This window comes from Salvelinus fontinalis, chromosome 24 (genome assembly GCF_029448725.1).
Source record: "Salvelinus fontinalis isolate EN_2023a chromosome 24, ASM2944872v1, whole genome shotgun sequence".
Taxonomy (NCBI): Eukaryota; Metazoa; Chordata; class Actinopteri; order Salmoniformes; family Salmonidae; genus Salvelinus; species Salvelinus fontinalis.
In genome coordinates, this window is record NC_074688.1 from 17886978 (window position 1) to 17901315 (window position 14338).

General features: G+C 40.0%; 2 protein-coding genes across 7 annotated transcripts in view; both read left to right on the forward strand.

Annotated features, from left to right (window-relative positions):
* LOC129822075 (A-kinase anchor protein SPHKAP-like) overlaps positions 1–14338 on the forward strand; it is a 440116-nt gene that overhangs the window by 258581 nt on the left and 167197 nt on the right. The window lies entirely within an intron of this gene.
* Positions 10075–14163, forward strand: LOC129822078 (barH-like 2 homeobox protein). Its single transcript, XM_055879974.1, has 3 exons — positions 10075–11064; positions 12172–12397; positions 13509–14163. Exons 1-3 carry the CDS (start codon positions 10506–10508, stop codon positions 13819–13821), a joined length of 1098 nt encoding a protein of 365 aa, XP_055735949.1. The 5' UTR covers positions 10075–10505; the 3' UTR covers positions 13822–14163.

The window sequence follows — 14338 nt, forward strand, 5'->3', positions numbered from 1 at the left end:
GAGCAGTGCAGGCTGTTAAGGCAACACAACACACTGAGAGCAGTGCAGGCTGTGAAGGCAACTCAACACACTAAGAGCAGTACAGGCTGTGAAGGCAACGCAACACACTGAGAGCAGTGCAGGCTGTGAAGGCAACGCAACACACTGAGAGCAGTGCAGGCTGTGAAGGCAACTCAACACACTAAGAGCAGTACAGGCTGTGAAGGCAACGCAACACACTGAGAGCAGTGCAGGCTGCGAAGGCAACGCAACACACTGAGAGCAGTGCAGGCTGCGAAGGCAATGCAACACACTGAGAGCAGTGCAGGCTGTGAAGACAATGCAACACACTGAGAGCAGTACAGGCTGTGAAGGCAACGCAACACACTGAGAAGAGTGCAGGCTGGGAAGGCAACGCAACACACTGAGAGCAGTGCAGGCTGTGAAGGCAACGCAACACACTGAGAGCAGTGCAGGCTGTGAAGGCAACACAACACACTGAGAGCAGTGCAGGCTGTGAAGGCAACACAACACACTGAGAGCAGAGCAGGCTGGGAAGGCAACGCAACACACCGAGAGCAGTGCAGGCTGTGAAGGCAACACAACACACTGAGATCAGTGCAGGCTGTGAAGGCAACACAACACACTGAGAAGAGTGCAGGCTGGGAAGGCAACGCAACACACTGAGAGCAGTGCAGGCTGTGAAGGCAACACAACACACTGAGAGCAGTGCAGGCTGTGAAGGCAACACAACACACTGAGAGCAGTGCAGGCTGTGAAGGCAACGCAACACACTGAGAGCAGTGCAGGCTGCGAAGGCAACGCAACACACTGAGAGCAGTGCAGGCTGTGAAGGCAACACAACACACTGAGAGCAGTACAGGCTGTGAAGGCAACGCAACACACTGAGAGCAGTGCAGGCTGTGAAGGCAACACAACACACTGAGAGCAGAGCAGGCTGTGAAGGCAACGCAACACACTGAGAGCAGTGCAGGCTGGGAAGGCAACGCAACACACTGAGAGCAGTGCAGGCTGCGAAGGCAACGCAACACACTGAGAGCAGTGCAGGCTGTGAAGGCAACACAACACACTGAGAGCAGCTTAAAAGATTGAACATCCCATCAGTAAAGATGTTATTACCATTAGAATACATTTTACTGTGCAGAACACAAAACAGCTACGCTTTCTCTTAGAGTAAAGTATGGTCCGAATATACAGTACCAGTAAAACGTTTGGACACACCTACTCATTCCTGGGTTTTTCTTTATTTTTACTATTTTCTACATTATAGAATAATAGTGAAGACATCAAAACTATGAAATAACACATGGAATCATGTAGTAACCAAAAAAGTGTTGAACAAATCAAAATATATTTTATATTTGAGATTCTTCAAAGTTGCCACCCTTTGCCTTGATGACAGCTTTGCACACTCTTGGCATTCTCCCAACCAGCTTCATAAGGTAGACACCTTGGTCACCTCGCGCGTAAAAAGACTACTTTTGCCCTGGCGCTCAACTTGGAAAGAGTACAAATACTTCTTCATAAAAAAAACAAGCCTAAAACCTTGTATAAAGACTGTTGACATCTCCTGGAAGCTATAGGAACTGCAATCTGGAAGGCGAAAATTAGATCTTTCAATAGCATTGCATTGGAAGTCATTCGGAGCTCAAATTATTTTTTATTTTTTTGCTGTTATTACCATTAGAGTACCTTTTACTGTGCAGAACACAAAACAGCTACGCTTTCTCTTAGAGTAAAGTATGGTCCGAATATACAGTACCAGTAAAACGTTTGGACAGCTATAGGAACTGCAATCTGGGAGGTGGAAATTAGATATTTCAATAGCATTGCATTGGAAGCAAATTATTTTTTCCCCAGATCAATTTTCCTTGAGTTTTCGCCTGCTATATTGGTTATGTTATACTCACAGACATTATTTTAACAGTTTAAGAAAACGTCAGAGTGTGTTCTATCCAATTCTACCAAATATATGCATATCCTAGCTTCTGGGCCTGAGTAACAGGCAGTTTACTTTGGGCACATCAGACAGGCAGAAATTCAGGAAACTAGCCTTACTCGCAGAGAGGTTAACCTTGATTTAACTAGGCAAGTCAGTTAAGAACAAATTCTTATTTATAATGACGGCCTAGGAAGAGTGGGTTAACTGCCTTTTTCAGGGGTAGAACGACAGATTTTTATCTTGTCAGCTTGGGGATTACGATCTAGCAACCTTCTGGTTACTGGCCCAACGCTCTAACCACTAGGCTACCTGCCGCTCCGTTAATTGAATGCATTTCAATTAACAAGTGTGCCTTGTTAAATGTTATTTTATGGAATTTCTTTCCTTCTTAATGCGTTTGAGCCAATCAGTTGTGTTGTGACAAGGTAGAGATGATATACAGAAGATTGCCGTATTTGGTAAAACACCAAATACATATTATGGCAAGAACAGATCAAATAAGCAAAGAGAAACAACAGTCCATCATTACTTTAAGACATGAGGGTCAGTCAATCCGGAAATTTCAAGAACTTTGAAAGTTTCTTCAAGTGCAGTCGCAAAAACCATCAAAGTGCTATGATGAAACTGGCTCACATGAGGACCGCCACAGGAAAGGAAGACCCAGAGTTAACTCTGCTGCAGAGGATAAGTTCATTAGACTTACCAGCCTCAGAAATAGGCAATTAACTCCACCTCAGATTGAAGCCCAAATAAATGCTTCACAGAGTTCAAGTAACAGATATATCTCAACATCAACTGTTCAGAGGAGACTGCGTGAATCAGGCCTTCATGGTCAAATTGCTGCAAAGAAACCACTACTAAAGGACACCAATAAGTAGAAGAGACTTGCTTGTGCCAAGAAACACGAGCAATGGACATTAGACCAGTGGAAATCTGTCCTTAGGTCTGATGAGTCCAAATTTTAGATTTTTGGTTTCAACCGCCATGTCTTTGTGAGACGCAGAGTAGGTGAACGGATGATATCTGCATGCAGCTTACGCTATTCCATCTGGTTTGTGCTTAGTGGGACTATCATTTGTTTTTCAACAGGACAATAACCCAAAACACATCTCAAAGCTGTGCACTGCATCAGATGACCTGGCCTCCACAATCACCCGACCTCATTCCAAGTGAGATGGTTTGGGATGAGTTGGACCGCAGAGTGAAGGAAAAGCAGCCATCAAGTGCTCAGCAGATGTGGGAACTCCTTCAAGACTGTTGTAAAAGCATTCCTCATGAAGCTGGTTGAGAGAATGCCAAGAGTGTGCAAAGCTGTCATCAAGGCAAAGGTTGGCTACTTTGAAGAATCTAAAATGAAAAATATATTCTGATTTGTTTAACACTTTTTTGGTAACTACATGATTCCATATGTGTTATTTTATAGTTTTGATGTCTTCACTATTATTCTACAATGTAGAAAATAGTAAAAATAAAGAAAAACCCTTGAATGAGTAGATGTGTCTAAACTTTTGATTGGTACTGTAATTGGTCTCGGTAACATGTAGCCTATTCTTTGTTGTTGTTATAGGACATATATACGATTACCTATAGGACTACTTGGTGAGAGAATTCCATCATGTCTAAGCACTAGCATCCAGGTTGAATGTCTCAACTGGTTTTTAAAAAGCAGATTGTTGCTATTGGTGTCTGTCTATATTTAGTCTATGTGACAGCAGTTGAGACACATTTCTGGTAAACTAGACAATCTTTCTGTCAAGCTCTAACGCCAATCTAGATAATAACCCACAGGGAACATTTTAAATTTGACTAAACCTGTGTTGTACAATATCAAGCTGCCATTTGGTGGCTTAGGTGAAAAAAATCACCTGCTTTGACGAAGTGTGCATGTGGCCCTCCAGCAATTCTTAATCTCCTCAACCCACACCACCTCCTCCTTGTCCTTCGCTCCTCCTCCTCTGTCATACTTGCCTCTCTCCTCTCGTTTGCGTTGTTTGATCCTATTGCTTGGACTTCAGGTAATAGGAAATGGCACTGACCCCTTCTGATCCCCACGATTACCTTTGTGAAGCGTGAACGTGCTATGGAATCACACATCAGGAGGCGTGCAGTAATTATTTTGCGATGCCATCAGCATGGATCAATCACGCGGGGAGGCCAGTAGTGGGATGGTGCTCGCAGCCATGGCCGGGGCCAGCCGAGGCCCTCTCTGACTGACAGCTTACGTAATTAAGTGATTGTATAGACCCCTCCGACTGTTCTAACAACCTTGTCAGGCGGCATGCCCAGGCTGCTGTGGCTGTGGAAATGATGCAGGACAGAAAGGAGGGACGGAGGCTAAACTCACTCAAATCAATGTGCCCTCCACTGCTTGAGCGTCTCTGACCATTGCACATCTTGTACCTCAAGACTGGATGGATGAGGAAAACTAACCAAGAGATAAAGGGTAAGAACATGGCCCTCATGTATTTTGATGAGAGGGGACAGTGACGGTGTCCGAAACAAAAAGTGTCAAGGCAAAACTGTTGGAGCACACACCCACGCGCACACACAAGTAATCCACAAACACACACACTCAGGAGGCACACAGCTTTAACATTTTATTTTGGAATCAGATTTAAAATGTGCATGATGTCTGTTTCATACATGAGCCTAGGTACAGCACAGTATCTCTTCCCTGTTTTATAATCTCTGTTCCATGTGTGCCTTAGATTAATACTGGGCCGCTCTTCAAATTACACTTGAATGCCATATGTTTTATTACACAGTACATTCAGGCAGAGAAAAGACTGGTAGGCCACAGCATAAAGAAACATATAATATTGGGATTTGGAAAGAACCCATTGTAAATGTCACATTGCACTGAAAGCTCAATACCTTTAATACCATAGCTCCTAAGATAGGATTTCATGTTGAATTTTGAGGCACATAACAATTTCATGTTAGCTTTTTCCATCCTGCTCAAATGGAGGATGTACAACATATTTTATAAAAAGACAGGTAATTTGTCTATAGTGTGGTTACCGTGATAATCTGCTCATTAATAATACTTGTATAAATTAGTAATTGGTGTGTGGATGTCTGCCAAGCCAAAAGCTAGCTCAGCTCACGGTCACACAATACCCACAGATCCACACTAGACAGTGTTCCTTCCAATCGGCTGTAAAGCCCACAAACAAGTTCATGTTTTAATGAGCATCAGGGGTCAAAAACATTAATGAGGGAAAAAAAGGCTGTAAAAGTCTTTAGAGATTTATTGACCGACCCTTGACCTTTCCCCTCCTGTTGGTAATTGGCCCATCTGAAAGTAATGTCTCTGACATCTAGTCAATGTCACAACAACACTAACCACACAACTGTCACATCATCCCCTGCTTCATGTCAAGATGATGTCATGAGTTGGAACTGAGAGATTGTTTTAAAAAGTAAACACTCATTAAATAATCAAGTTGTGCTGGAAATGTAATCTATTTCAACTGTCATCAAGTAGTAGTAGAGTGCCACTTAGTTTATGCCACTTAACTATTACAAATATTATTAATCACTTCTAACACTAAGAATTAACTCTACACTACTTCTAACTACTTCTAATTACTGTAAGAATACAGTAGCACTCACTGGTGGTAGCAATTAAATTGTTATTTTCCATAATACTATCACACTCACACCCAAACATGTATCATCATCAAGCTATCAGGTCTCTTGTAAATCTAATCGACAGATGTATCTTTGATGTCTCAATCTGTCCACTGTCAGTTGCTTTATGATTATAGTATTGTGTCCAAGGGACACACTTGTGTTACATATTATCCTGTTAAGAGTGTGTTGTGGCTACTCCGGCTACTTCTTCAAGTTTGTAGAGCTATTTAAATATATGTTAGTACTTGTGTATATATTTTTCTATAACTTTTAAAATGCATATCTTATCACAATATCCATGTTTATTTAAAAACATTATTTTCACAGTCTCTTTACACTACCAATAAAAATGTAAGAGGACATATACATTAACTTATGTGTGTGCTGCTGAAAATCAAAACACTATAGGAAATCCTTTAACCTGGCAACAGAAAATGGGTGTTAAACTTGAATCAGTATAAAAATGTCACTCTGTTCATGGACTAACTGAAAGATTGTAAGACAGGGTTGATCCATTTCACTTTTCATTTTGGGAGACTACAATTAAATTAAATGTATATGTCTTAACCTAATAAATTGATACAGTCCCATAGGTATCATTCACTAGTTGAGTTTCAGTTTAAATAAAATATGTGGGCTAGAGGTGGAAGAGTCAATTTGGTGAGTAGTCCTATTTGATATCTAAATGTTGAGCTAATTTCTGCTGGAGGGATTGAAGCTGTTTATTTAAAACAATCTGTTTTACTTTTCTAATTCAGTGACCTATACTTTAACATAATGCAGATGGTTAAAGGCATCATTTGTAATTTGTCCCTGCATATAAAGTGTGATATTGGTGACTGGACATTGATCAACTGGAAGTGAGTTAATAGAAAATATAGGCTACATAATGTATCATCATACACACACCTAATGTATACCGTCATGTGAATTGTTAAAGGTACAATATGCCATTTCAACAGTCTGACCCTGCCACTTTATTGGGGAAAGGGAAGGGAAAGGGGGATACCTAGGCCATTGTACAACTGAATGCCTTCAACTGAAATGTGTCTTCCGCATTTAACCCAACCCCTCTGAATCAGAGAGGTGCGGGGGCTGCCTTTGGTAAAGGCTAGTGAGGGGGCTGGGGAAACGTAAGCCCTCTAAACAAATTATAACAAAACATCGTGGGCTAAGATAATACAGTTATATGAAGGTTGTACTCAAAGTACACCTTTTCCTAAAATCTAAGGGTAATGTGGCTATAATTTAAATGACAATTGGACAGGAGGAAATCTTACATTGTCAACACACACACACATTTTTGTAGATCGTTTGTTTGAGTTTGAAGCAATATTCACAACATAGCTAGTCTACTGTAGATGTAAAACGTATTCCTATTACCGACATTATGAAAGTATGCAATCAAAATGTTTGCTTTAGTTAGTTGGCCTGGCTTTGGTTGGCCTTATGTGCCTGCATTGATTGACCGCCTAATGTGTCTTGCCTCTGTATAAAGGATACAACTGGCCAAAGCAAAGGTCGACCGATCGGCAGTGGACTGGAGTGACAGCTTCGACGCAGAGCAGCGAGATAATCAATACGGTGCAAACTACTATTTCACTGTCCGATCATCGACCATCAGTCGCGGCTAATAAGATGATACCTTAACTGGTAGTATTCAATTTGTTCCTGCTGCGCCCTTAAACCTAATAAAGCGATTGATTGTTGCTCAAAGAGCCGTTTCAATTAGTTGGCTGTTAATGAACATGCAATGTCCACTTTAACAGACTGACTGGCATGCTTCACCATCGCTTTGATCGTCTGTAGTGATTTGTACTTTAGAGAAAGGTAAATAGAAAAATGAATTGCGTATAGATTGTTCCCTCTCCCACATTGTGGTGGACTTAGACATTGTAAACACGCGAACTATGTGTTCTGGGCACATCATTCCTATTCTAATCTTGTGTTTTACATAATGTTATCTATTTTGGACTTACCTATAAACTGAAATCAAGGTAACTTAAACCTGAGTTAGGCTAAGAAGAATGTTCTTGTTAATTTTCTCACCTGTAGCCTAAATGTACGCTAGATAGATAGACCTGTGTCCATCATTCTTCATAAAAGTTTGTACAGGCCTACCACGGTTTAAAACAATTTGATATTGTTATTAAAATCGATAAATCATAACAGAAGTTTAGTTAATGATGACATTTTATTCACAATTTTATCAACTTGAAATTCACCTGACATATTGTGCATAATAATCTAGTAGGATATCTTTGTCGCCGCCTTGTGTGGAGAATTCGTCTGATCAAGCCTGAGCTGTCTGTGGTGCACCAGAGGAGCGCATTCCAAAAGAGCCCCTCTCAAGGAATCACTTTTGATATTCTATTTAATAAAAATTGGTGTAAATATTACAATTTACTTTCCACATCTTTCCATTTTATTTGATACATCTCGTAAATTTGTCATTGTAAATTATTGTTAATTTCACCTATGCAACATGTCAATTATTTTAATGGTGTCTTGGAAAAATATATGCAACATCTATAAAAGGTATATAACATATAGGCTGTAATTATAGGCTATTCAACCACAGATCATCATTGCATGTCTATGTTTATATGAATGAATAGCCAGGGACAAAATATCATATACTGAATAGAGCAGTAGAAAATATGTAGCCTATATGGGACTTGGAATGGATAGAAATAGCTACAAATATTGAAAATGTTAATCAGAGCTTAGTTTCCAAAGATGTCCATTTTGTCGATATCCTGTCTGTGTCGGTGTACAACGTTAGCTGATTTCCATGGAACACCGTCTTTGTCATTATCGATAATAATCATAAGCTGAGCAATTCATCAATTCCCTCAAAGTTTAAGCCGTTTCAGGATGAAATTAATAAATGTATGATATTAATTGGCCTAATTAATTAAGACATTCATTGATTTTAAGCAATCATTAATATTTGTAACAGTGTACTTTTTACAACTTACGTGCTCGATGGTTTTTAAATTAGACCTATGAACTCTCACAATAAATCACCTTCTAGCTTCGAATGAAATAACACAATTATAATCATACGTTGGTTTAAAATGTCTATACCCAAATAATCATAATAAAATACAATTAACAAATAACACCGAGTAAAATCAATGATAATTCAATGTTCTCAGTATAATTTAATTTGAAGTCAGACAACAGATATCAAAGGACTACCAACCTAGGATGACTAGTCCCACGCCAGTGTGTCAATGGAAATCTCTTCGTGATCCGTTGCAGAATAGTGTTTCTAACAGGTCTGGTACCGCCGCCGCCAGCTCGGGAAAACACCATCACCATCATCACACTACAAACCTGCTGTAGTGAGAAAGAGAAAGGGAGAGTGAGGAGAGAGAATCTGCAGGAAAAAAATGCCAATGTTGATATCTCCTCAGACCCAGGTGTAGCGTGTGTCGCACAATCAGGAAAAATACCAAAAACAAGAATTTCAGGTATCTTTTAGAGCACCAATAAACAGCATAGAATAGACTAGAAATGTATAGAGCCTGTACCCACAGCATGCCATTCTGTCAAAGAAAACTAATTCAAGAAAGGAATATAACGTTACCATCTGTCCTTCAATTCCACATCAGAAAGTAGTAAAATTATAATACTTTTGATCCTTCATTAGTGCCTCATAATTACTGTACTAATTAGAGTGGAGAGCTGTGTGCTGTCACGACAGTTACCACTCCTCCCATTTAACAAGACATGTAACGCTAAATCTCATCACACCTGTCTCGGTTCACATCCCTGCAATGTATTACCACTGGTACAACCCATACATGATAGGCTAGACATGGTTTAGGATTATAGAAAACCTAGCAATGCAATACACAATTGATAAAATATGATTAAACTTCATAAGGAAAATAGGCTAAACCAAAATGTGGTTTGGCAAATGCACAATATTCACCCCACAATTTCCATAAACTACGCAACTCTATTAAAAAAGCCTGACACAAAAAAATACAACCATAGATGATTCTATGTAACGGAGATAAACCATTGACATATTAGAAACGTCATGCATGTTACAATTTAGCAGAAAGATATTGTAATGCTATTTCGAAAGGGTTGAAGTCATTCGTGCAGTTAGAAAGTGTAGGATAAAAGCAAATCAACACGTGCATAAAACAAAGACTGTATAAAAACAGACTGACGCAAGTGAATTTCCAGTGCTGCGTTTTAGTTTCTTCCTATTTAACACTCCTTTAAAACACAAAAATTTAGTTATTTTTTTTCCTGCTTACACGAAGAAGGCTTATGTCAAGGCATAGTCCTATAGGCTACGCATGGCTCAAACGAGCATCAAGAATTCCATGGCTGGCTCGAGATTGTCAAGATGAAGAAACAACTCCCTGATTGGTGAGGTGCGGGGCCCGTCACGCTGTAACCAATGACAGGAGAGGAAGAGAGAAACCCGGAGAGTGTTATGATAAGAAGAAAATATTAATTCCCCTCGCCGTGGGCCGTGACGTCAGTATAGGAAGTCAATGTAGAGCAACACTAGAACGATTACAAGCAAAGGGGAGCGTGATGTCCAGGAGTTATCCCTCCGAATCTCCACACCTCAACTTAGAGAGAAAGTTCAATAGCCATAACAAAAGGACGTGGACTACACAGACAGACCCACTGCTCATTTACAATCGAATGTAACAACATCTTCTTGGACCGTATTTTTTTCTTACCGTTTTATAGAAATATAAAACGTGGATTTCGGTTTTGTTTATTTTCCCGACCATTTCAACTCTTAAATTCGTTTGACTTTTAGGTGTACGTGTGCCTCGGTTTGTGTTCTATTATAATTTTCATCGGTTTTGAATAAAATGGAGCATATAACCGGCCTCCTAATGTTGTCATGAAGACTTAAATCACCATCTCTTTTGCTTTTCTTACTATGGAATCCTCCAGCGGCTCTAACTTTGGAATAGACACTATTTTATCCAACCCTACTAATTCTGTTAACCCTGCGCTAATGAACGGAGATTTCCGCCTCGGTGACAGCAGGACAGCGGATTTCAGTCGGAGCCAGGTCACCCCGTCCCCGTCATGTTCGGACATAGATACGGTGGGAACGGCCCCCTCTTCCCCAATCTCCGTCACCATGGAGCACGCCGAGCCGCATCTGCTCCAAGACAGCTTACCGCACCACCACCATCACCACCACCACCTGCAGCCAGGGAGTTTGCAGCTATCGCCCCAGCCACAGCAGCTAGGGGCTGGAGCCGGTTGTGCCCCCAGGACTGCCACCTCTTCGTTTTTAATCAAAGACATTTTAGGCGACAGTAAACCTCTAGCAGCGTGCGCACCTTACAGCACCAGCGTACCGTCACCCCATCACATCCCCAAACCAGAGAGTGCCAGGGACAGTGGGGACGGCTTCAGGGCCAAGTTGGAACAAGATGAAAACAGGAGCAAATTGGACAAAAGAGAGGATATGGAAATGAAATGCAACGGTAAGTGAATATTTAGGACACATTTATATGGAAAAGTGTTTTTATGGTATAGTTATTGAATGGAGTAAATTAGGTTTTAGTGTACACAAAAAATCTATTGTACAGTATAACTGCCTTGAATGTAGACCACGTTGAAAACTAATTCCAGAAAGGAATATAACGCTATCATCTGTCCTACAATTCCACATCAGAAAGTAGTATAATTAAATTACTTTTGAATTTTCTGTCCATAAAAAAGTTGATAGCAGCCTATAAAATACTTTTCTGGTAGATAACCATCAAATTGAATAGGCCAACTGCGCAAATAATAGTCTAACAACAATAATGACAACAATAAGAATAAGACTACGGACATCTTAAATTCAAATTAACAGTGCAGGCTAGTTGGTTATATGTTGGTAGTAGCCTACAGTTATTTGTAAACTAATGCATATCTATTGTACAGTATAACTAACTTGAATGTAGATAATGTTGTATATTTATTTGACATTTTTACGACATTTATCAAAGGCTGTCTTATTAGACAATGATATTTAAGAGTTGATTTTCATTTGCCCTTTTTTATTTAGCATAACAGAACCAAAAACAGATGTAATGCTGGCTAGATATGTTCCCCGTGCGCAAAACTCCCTAGTGGGTCAATTAGAGAGATTATTGTTCATCCTAGAGGGGGATCACAAGCGGGGCAGAAACTGCTACAAATATAGATGGATTGACACATCGATTTACCAGTTTTACTGCTAAAAACTTAAGTTAGCAAATACAGTCCGAATTTCTTATAGGCTGTTGATTTTCCCCCTAGCTGTCTGACAGGTGCAGTCAGTGACTGCAGTGCTTCAGTTTCAACTGGACTGCTCATCTTTATGAAATAATAGGCTATTGTGAGAGGTTCAAAGTTTAAAGCCAATTGTTTAATTCGATTGGTTTATATTTTTCCTTGTTAGAATACGTAGGCCTATTTGACCTTATTTTGACTCAGGACTAATAGACAATGTATTTGTTGCTAATTTATTTTTCATTGAGCCATTGAACCATTAAGGCTTTAATTATTTAAAAACTTTTATGATTGTCCACTAATGAATATGTTCTATAATTTTTCCCAATCAGGAACAAAAGAAGAGAATGAACGGGAAATTTCAAGTAGCAGAGATAGTCCTCAATCACGGTCAAAAAAACCTCGCAAAGCACGGACGGCCTTTTCAGACCACCAACTCAACCAGTTAGAGCGAAGCTTCGAGCGCCAAAAATACCTCAGCGTGCAGGATCGCATGGACCTCGCGGCAGCACTCAACCTGACCGACACACAAGTAAAAACCTGGTACCAAAACCGACGGTATGTCACACCTATTTCAAAGCATCATTATCTTCATCATTTTATTTTATTTGTGTAATTTCTATTATTATTAGGCTATTATTATTAGCCTATTTTTTGTTGGGCCTATTTGATGTTTTATTTTGGTGGTGACGTTTGTATTATTATTTACATTAATGTAATACTATTATAACATTGTAATAACGGTAGTAGGCCTATGCAATTTCAGACCATAATAACACGATTTAAGGTGGATGCATGTGTTGTTTAGTTAATTTCGTTCCTAAGTAATAGTGCAGTTTAGTGTATTTTTTATATTTCAAGTGTACTGCCTTTTCATGCAGACCCATAACGTGCATGGATTTAAGTTAATTAGGCCTACTGAACAGACATAATAGAATTAGAATAACTTAAGAACAGATCAAGGGGAATAATTAAACAGGCCTAATGAAAATGGTTGTCATGGAACAGACAAGGATATTTATTTACAAGATGAACCCACACCGTTTTATTCCATGGTATTGGTTATTGAAATACACGTCACTCTGGGACTATTAAAGTCTGTCTGAACAACACATGATGTTGGCAATGAACAATTTGCCTCTCTGGCGTCATTGTTAAGATTTCCCCAATATGTCAGCCAAGATTAGTGTTAGCAGCGCCCACCTAGTAATACAAAGACACAACCCAATATAATGACGAAATATGTTATGACTGCAATCATTTTTTCGATCCTGCAGTTATCTTTCTCGTTGAAAGTAGCAGCCTATAGTACAACAACACATACGTTTTTATAAATGATTTGGGTATAAAATAACATCTTCAAGTAAATCTGCCAATGTTCACAGCATACTTGGTTAGTTTATACAGAGGCCTAACGAGAAGGATCAATGAGCGAGTAATGACCTGAAATGAATCTATGATCTTATCAACCAAATATAGGCATTGCACTGTACACTTGAAATACATTTTCTGGATGTAGCTACAGGTCCTTTGCCTGGGCTAATTAAAGGCATAACCACCGATTCATGCTGCAAATAATTAGGCCTCACCAATTAAGGGCCCGTTTGGGGAATTCTCGTGGCCTGAACCGTTTTAATAATTGATTTGTTGTATTTTGATCTGATTTCAGGACGAAGTGGAAAAGACAGACAGCGGTCGGATTAGAGCTACTGGCTGAAGCCGGAAATTATTCCGCCTTACAAAGAATGTTCCCGTCGCCCTATTTCTACCACCCGAGCTTGTTGGGTACCATGGACAGCACGACAGCAGCCGCCGCAGCCGCAGCAATGTACAGTAGTATGTACCGGACTCCGCAGCAACCACACCCCGGTCTCCAGAGGCCTCTTGTCCCGAGAGTACTCATCCATGGCCTTGGGCCGGGGGGCCAACCGGCATTGAACCCGCTGGGTAACCCCATGCCCGGCACGCAGCATCAGCGGTAGAAACAAGAACAAGACGATTCCTATCAGAAAAACTGTTTTAACCACATTTGATGTGAGTAACTGCGCTGAACGATGAACAATACATTTGAAAATGACAATATATGAAAGGCAATTTTACAGAAGGAGAAGGAGGTAATATTTAATGACTGAGAGACAGTTCTGACGTAACCACGAACTGTCTGCAGCATCGAGTCGAGGCCTTGACAGAAAAAGGACTGTTCATATGTATGATTGTTTGTTTGTTTGGTTTTTGTACAAATTCACGTATACTAGCAAATAAACTTATAAAGTTTATTAGATGGAGAAAAGGGTTGAATAAAGACGGAATGATACTAAAATGAATATTCTTGGATACTTCTATTGGGTCAGACGTCCGGGGCTGCCAGTCTGAACTTGGAACTGCATTGCCATCCAAACATTCAAAACCCCATGTGGCATTGCAATGTCTGCAGGCTAAAAGCGTATGGTGTTAAAATGACATAGGCCTACAAAGACAAATAATATGTTTACATTTTGA

Bases quoted from the DNA above. Each gene is read 5' to 3' on its own strand.
- LOC129822078 (XM_055879974.1), top strand. From the start codon at position 10,506: ATGGAATCCTCCAGCGGCTCTAACTTTGGAATAGACACTATTTTATCC. The intron at 11,065-12,171 runs GTAAGTGAATAT...TTTCCCAATCAG, and splicing joins TATGGAAATGAAATGCAACG to GAACAAAAGAAGAGAATGAA. The intron at 12,398-13,508 runs GTATGTCACACC...ATCTGATTTCAG, and splicing joins ACCTGGTACCAAAACCGACG to GACGAAGTGGAAAAGACAGA.